The sequence below is a fragment of the Sinocyclocheilus anshuiensis genome, unplaced genomic scaffold, assembly GCF_001515605.1.
Source record: "Sinocyclocheilus anshuiensis isolate Anshui unplaced genomic scaffold, SAMN03320099.WGS_v1.1 scaffold392, whole genome shotgun sequence".
Classification (NCBI taxonomy): domain Eukaryota; kingdom Metazoa; phylum Chordata; class Actinopteri; order Cypriniformes; family Cyprinidae; genus Sinocyclocheilus; species Sinocyclocheilus anshuiensis.
Window position 1 is genome coordinate 1,428,395 of NW_015557091.1, and position 7,076 is coordinate 1,435,470.

General features: G+C 34.5%; 1 protein-coding gene across 2 annotated transcripts in view; it reads left to right on the forward strand.

Moving 5' to 3' along the window:
• Positions 1-7,076, forward strand: part of LOC107677176 (guanine nucleotide-binding protein G(olf) subunit alpha-like) — a 31,091-nt gene that overhangs the window by 17,596 nt on the left and 6,419 nt on the right. For both annotated transcript variants that reach the window (XM_016471973.1, XM_016471974.1), the window contains exons 6-7: positions 6,246-6,300; positions 6,404-6,477. In XM_016471973.1, coding sequence (XP_016327459.1) covers positions 6,246-6,300; positions 6,404-6,477 — 129 coding nt within the window. The remainder of the gene's footprint in view (positions 1-6,245; positions 6,301-6,403; positions 6,478-7,076) is intronic.

The window sequence follows — 7,076 nt, forward strand, 5'->3', positions numbered from 1 at the left end:
GTTATTGTTATAATTTTGGAAGAAAATGTTAGTGGTGTTCGAACTCGCCCTCACATGATTTTGGGGTAGGGCTGCACAATTAACTGGAATAAAACCGAGATTGTGATATTACTTAAAAGGGTTAAAGGTTATGATACTTAAGCATCGCAGCGATGATTTGCTGGAAATACTGCTCCACACATACTCCATCTTTGCATCTGCTCTGAGTTTAGGTTGCTTTAATGTGCACTGGGGAACGCAACATATGCCTCTTCCCTATTTATAAGCGCTTATCAACAAAAGAGAAGCTTTAAGGGCTTCCTGCCCCTCTTCCATCAAAATAAGTATTAGTTAAACTGTTGAAAATGAAAAAACTTAAAGACACAAATATTAGTATTGTAATTAATGTTACAATAAGTTTAAAGTTTTTAATTATAATTGCATACAGTTGTATTCTTAATTTTTATTTGCATTTATTTATGAATTTAAGATTTCTAATTTTTCTTAAAGTGAAATCAGGCATCAAAACATAACATAAAAAAGATGGAAAACTGTTTATTTGTTTTATTTTATGTAAACATGCCTCATATTTGATATACTGTACATTCTAAATGTATTATTGGTAAAAAAAAAAAAATTTAATTACTGAGACTAAATATTGTAAAAAAAATATATATATATATATGTGTATAATTGTCTATTATTTTTTTTACAAATAATTTTTTGTAACTCAACCAGAAAGTAACAATTCATAAGACTTGTCATAACAATGTCATAAAACTTTTATATTGTAGTTATTTACAATACCACAATACTCTACTTCTATGCAATATGTGATTTGAGGGTTTGATCGAGCTGTTTTATGTCAATGCATCTTTGATCATTACACGATTGCATGATCTGTCTGTTTGTTTCTATTACATATTGCATGTCTATTTTGGGCCTCAAAGAAAACGGATTACATGTCTATGTCACACAAATACGTGTTTGTACGGAAGTGGGTCGGAGAGCCTGAGACTGTGCCGTTGTGATAGAGGACACTTCTACAGAAACAGTGAAAGCAGCAGTCCGAGCGAGAGAGAGAGAGAGAGAGAGAGAGATCCCAGTTGTGTGTGGCGTTCGTTCTGCAGGCCCGGCTGTATGGAGATTGTGGTTGGGCTGTCTGTCCCCCTCCTCCCTCTGCCAGTGCTTATGTAAAGGAACAGCACAGCCGGGGCAAGCAGGAGCTATTTATAGCACAGCACTGCAGAGCACTCACTGGTGGAGGGCGTCACGTGTGTGTGTGCGCGCCACCGAATCAAAGGGAGTATCCCGCCAATGCGCGTAAACAAAGGAAGGTCAGAAAGAGAAGGTGAGGTGCAGAAAGGGCCTGTGTGTGTGGGTGTGTGTGGTTATACATATCAGAACCTCATAAGTGCTTAAAGTGAATAAACATTACTGAAATACAGTGGCGCTCGCGCTCTCTCTCTCTCTCTCTCTTCCTTCCTCTTGCTCTTCTTTTTTCTGCATTTTCTTACATAGATACACAAACAAACACGCACACGTGCAGTTGATAAAAATAGCAACAGATTATGAATTACATTTTTAGCATTTCGGGTTTCTGTTTGGAGAGTTTGCCAGCATTTCGCTAAAAATAGAACAGCACAACTGCTCAAAGCTATGAAAACCAATAGTGATTATTAAACCATCATGCTATTATATTAAATACAGTTTTTTAATATGATTTACAACAGACCGATATCTTGTGGCAAGTATGTTTCTTCAATGTAAATGATTTTTCAAAGTTGTAAATAAAACAAAGTATAATTTATTGAAGTATGCTTTACAAGAAAATAAAGAAAATAAGTCTTTCTACTTAGAATTTCACATTTATTTGAGTGTTGCTTGTTGATTCTTTGTAGGGCTGTGCGATATTGAAAAAAAAATGCGATACGCGATACCTTGTTAAAAAATGCGATATTCGATATGCGATACGATATTGCTTAAAGTGTGAAAAATCTATTTAAATTATATTTTAAAATATTTAAAATTGAAAATTATATAACCAATTTGTTTCACATTCTTTCTTGGAAAAGAAAGAATCACTACAACTTCTGAAAGTGACCAGCAGTGTTTTAGCAGTACATAAAAAGTAATGTCACAAATCAGAAAATGTAATTTTAACATCAATGTGAATGACAAAAAAATGAATGACACTAATTTTATATCATTGTGACTTTGCTTTCCATACACTTTAAGTACTTCTTCATATACCACAGCAAAAACTATAGTCTGAGAGAGTTCAAACATGATTAAAGGCAAGTGAACAGTCAGTAAAAAAATAAAGAAAAAGGGGGAAAAAAGAGCAAATACACAATTTACAAGCATAGATAAAATACAGTAGTATTCAGGTACAGAAATTTAATAATTAAGTGTAAAATAACACTGCATAGTGTTCACTGTATGAATTAAATTGAGATTAATCTTTGTTATAGCTGTTTTGTTATTGGATTAACATTAGTGACATATTCAGCAGCAGGTATTTATAGGCTGCTGTCCCTTTAAAACCAACTGACCGGATAGAATGATCGTCGAGACGGGTACTATTGACATAATTCTGTGTGTATGTGTCTGTTCAAACATGAGGAGGAGATACGAAAGACTAATCAACTCGGTCTGAAACACGTCTCTCTCTCTGTGTGTGCGCACGCTTTGCACGTGTGAGGCAGAACTGAAGAGACGCTGCGCGAGATGCGGCTTGTGCGCGCGCTTCAGGTGTGAGTCAGACAGCAAGACGAGACGGCAAAGAGTTGTTTTCTGTTAACGTATTGCACTTAATAACTCTTTTTAACATCAAGCAATTCTCTGCTATATGCGTCGAACTAAAACTTTGACCTTTTGCAACGTTTTGATTTAAGTAGCCTATTATTAAAATGATTCAGATATCGCACGCCGTTGCGATATGCATATCGCGATATTTGCGTTTTCAATATTTCAGTATTTTCGATATATCGTGCAGCCCTAATTCTTTGTAATTATTTGTGAAATTTACTAGCAATTTATGTTTGAAAATTATTTTTACACAATTCTGTAAGTGTAGTAGGTTACTTTGAGGTTAAGGTCTACAATAAGTATATATATTTTTTTTTATTTATGTAATTTTTTTCCCTCTGGTCTCACTGATGGAGGATTATTTTAGCAACATTTTTATTTTGTAAAAAAAATATATATTTTTTCTTTTTTTCTCCTCTTGTCTCACCGATAGAAGAATTATTCAAGCAACATTTTTATTTTGTGAAAATATATTTTAAACATTTCTTAAACAGTTTTGCTGGAAAACAATGACATGATGTGACTCATTACTGATTTGTTTATAATTTTCAATGAATTCAAACTAAAGACTAAATTAATGAACGTTGCAAAGAATATAAAAGTTATTAATGATCATTTGGATTCTTATTATATTTAAATTTATTTAGGCTACATGTATGCATTTGACAAATGCAAAACTTTACTTTTTTTTTTTTAGTTTGTGCATTTTCATGATCATGCATTGCTAGCACCTACAGGAATTTATACTTTTCATTAATAGTTTGGGCTTTCTATGAAACTGCAATTAAATCATTGCAACAAGTGAAAAGCAATACTCCGATATACAGTGGGTACGGAAAGTATTCAGACCCCCTTCAATTTTTCACTCTTTGTTATATTGCAGCCATTAATGATCATTTGGATTCTTATTATATTTAAATTTATTTAGGCTACATGTATGCATTTGACAAATGCAAAACTTTACTTTTTTTTTTTTAGTTTGTGCATTTTCATGATCATGCATTGCTAGCACCTACAGGAATTTATACTTTTCATTAATAGTTTGGGCTTTCTATGAAACTGCAATTAAATCGTTGCAACAAGTGAAAAGCAATACTCCGATATATGTATGTATGCATGCATGAGCATTAAACTGAAACCTGATCCTGGGCCTAAGCGAGACCCTGTGATCTGACCCGACCGGTACTGTCAAATTTGCCTTTTTTAGTTTCATTTCGTGCCTGCAGACCCAGATGCAGGGATTCTCACAGCTCAGACTTAAAAATGCAGAGTGTGTGGGTGTATGCAGAATGAGTTGCATTAAAGTTAAAACAAACATTTATTAATATTTCTTTTCAAGAATTACAAGTCCAAACCTAATGCAAACTAGATTTAAAAAAAAAATTTTTTTTTTAGAAAGTTTTTCCAATCTTGTCAGACTCTGATCAGACAGTCCTCTTTCTATCAACATTTTCAACATTCAACATTTTCTGTAACTTTAAAAGTTTTGTGGATTAGAAGAGGTTTTGTATATAACAGGAGAAATGTAAGCTCCAAATAGCTTTCTCAGTCTAATTCAGTGGTGTAAGAAACCTAGCACCGATACCCACAGCTGCAGAGCCATTGCACTCAACAGGACATGTGAAACGTGTTCAAACATTCCCATATTGTTCAGTGTGTGTGAACTGGATTTACTGGTTTTGGAATAGCTCCAGGGACAATTTCCCTGTTTTCTGGTCTAGAATCCACCTTGTGTTCCTAAACAGTATACAAAGCGCCCTTCAAATACAATCTGGGCTTGATTATCTTATCTTATCTTATCTTATCTGTGGTACTGAACATTCTCCAGTCTCTGAAAAACCACGATGATAAATCGGATTAACAGCGTGAGAGATGTTATTTTCAGCATAACAGCAACCAAGGGAGATTCAAAAAAAAAAAAGTCAATAAACACACACACAAGTTCAAAGAACTATTATAAAATGGATCATTTTATCTCTGAATTCTGATTGGTTAAGCCAATATGTTGTGCAAAATTTTAATGTCAAAAGATTTTAAAGTATATATGTTACATAAAATTACTATATAATATATAACTAATATATATATTTTTGTTTTTGTTTTTAGTTTAGCTTTACTATGTATGTTATGTAATATTATGCAAAAATGAGTTTTAGTCGCCGAACTCGCCGTGCCGTTTTTGTTCTGCCTAAATCAACACTGTGATTTACAGTGTCAACACTGTGTCAACACTGATCCTACGTACAGTGTTTAATATGTGAAAAACAGCGTTTTTGTTCTGCCTAAATCAACCAGTGGAATTTGTTTGGATTGTTCTTCTTCAACCTTTGTGTCAACACTGATCCTACGTACAGTGTTTAATATGTGAAAAACAGCACAAGACGGAGGTGGGGACTCGCTGTGCACATCTTGTCAATACTGTATGTATCCTTGATGGCAGATAGACAGCCTGTCCCGCATTTTTGCCACACAAACATCTCCTCAGCCCGCCCGATGCTGGTAAAGAGCTCTTTTTATAGTCATGAGATGTATAGTCACTGTCTTTTTAGAGTGCTCTGCACACATTGAGAGAGATAGTTTTGTTTGATTCTCAGAGAGATCACTGGATTGCAGTTAGGGAGGAGGACTTAAAACTCAATGAGGTTTAATACAGCCGAGCAGACATCTGCCCTCTAGAGGTGAACATTGGAAATGCATTAGCATGTTCGGTGAAATGTAGGTATATAGGGATGCGTCAGGTTTATTGATGCTTTATGAATCAGCTCATGCCAAAGATGTGTTTGATACAGAAGAAGCGTCTGCAGCTGACAAGCACAAGGTCGTACCAGATTGTCTTGTCACAAGCTTGTGGGATGAGTCTATATTAGTCTCCGTTAGTACTGATAGCACTAATATCACATGATGGTCACAGAGTGTTGGGCTAATATTCTGCCTTTCTGCAGGGAAGTAAGAGAAAGACATGGGCTTGTTATCTAACATACTTCAGCTGTGTACTTGCTGTAGGGATGCTTTCAGGGGTTCAGATCAGGTTCTGTGAATATATTTGATACAGCAACAGATATATCTAGACCTTCAAAAGAGCATTGTTAGAATAAGAGCGGTGGCGCTTCATTGATAGTTGTTGCCATTTTTAATACTGTCTGAGATGATGAAAGTAACAAAGTCACATTTGAGACACAATGAAGCGGTTTTTGAAGGTGCTTTTTAGCTTAAGATTCTTGGTGTTTGTATGTTGTGTTTGGGGTCAGTAAGATATTTTTATTTATTTTATTTTTTTATTTTTTGAAAGAAATGCGGTAAGGATGCATTAAATTTATCAAAGTTGTCAGTAAATAAAAATAAGATTATTTCAAATAAATGTGAAATTGTGAATTTCTATTCATCAAGGTTTCCAAAATTGTAAGAGCCAAAAATGCTTTTTTTCTTCATGCTTTTCTTCATCTTTGTCTTTACAGCTTTCTTGACCGGATTGATGCAGTAAGACAAAGCGACTATACTCCAACAGACCAGGTACTGTTTCAGATTTTTCTAGATGAGAAACTGCATGTGAGACATTTATTTTCCAAAAACTGTTCTCCCCTAACACACTTTCACTCAATCGTTCTTCTTTCAGGACTTGCTTCGCTGCAGAGTGTTAACATCAGGGATTTTTGAGACGCAATTTCAAGTTGACAAAGTCAACTTTCAGTGAGTCCACTTCTAAGAAACATATTAAAGATGATTGTGCATTGGATATTACAGCCACTGTTGCCAACTAATTTTCAGGGGAAGTTGCAAAAGGAAGGTCGATTTGTTGCTAAAAGTTGATAAATGACATTGTGATGTCATTGCGTGATGACGTCATTACGTAATCACGACGCAAAATTGTGTCACATCAAAGCTCAGTAAAAAATATATTTTTATATGTTAATTTAGATTTTTTCGTAAAATAATATAAACGCATAATATAATGTTAAAATATAAACTTATCATATAACTTTTTATATACAACATTGAATTATTGAACACTTACACATTTTTGAACTATTACAAGTTTTTTTTTTATTAGCTAGTAAACTAGTGAAACTACACATTCGGAACAATTAGTTTTAAGTAGGGTTGGGTATCGAAAACCGGTTCCATTTTAGAACCGGTTCTAAATTTCCAAGAACCGGGTATTCGATAAGACGCATGCATTTCAATTCTGCTTAACGATTCCTGCGTTCGCATTTTAATGTGATTAAAAACGATTTAAGTGCAGGAACGGAAAGAACTTGCGCCCTGTTTGCGTGCAGCGCACACGAAGC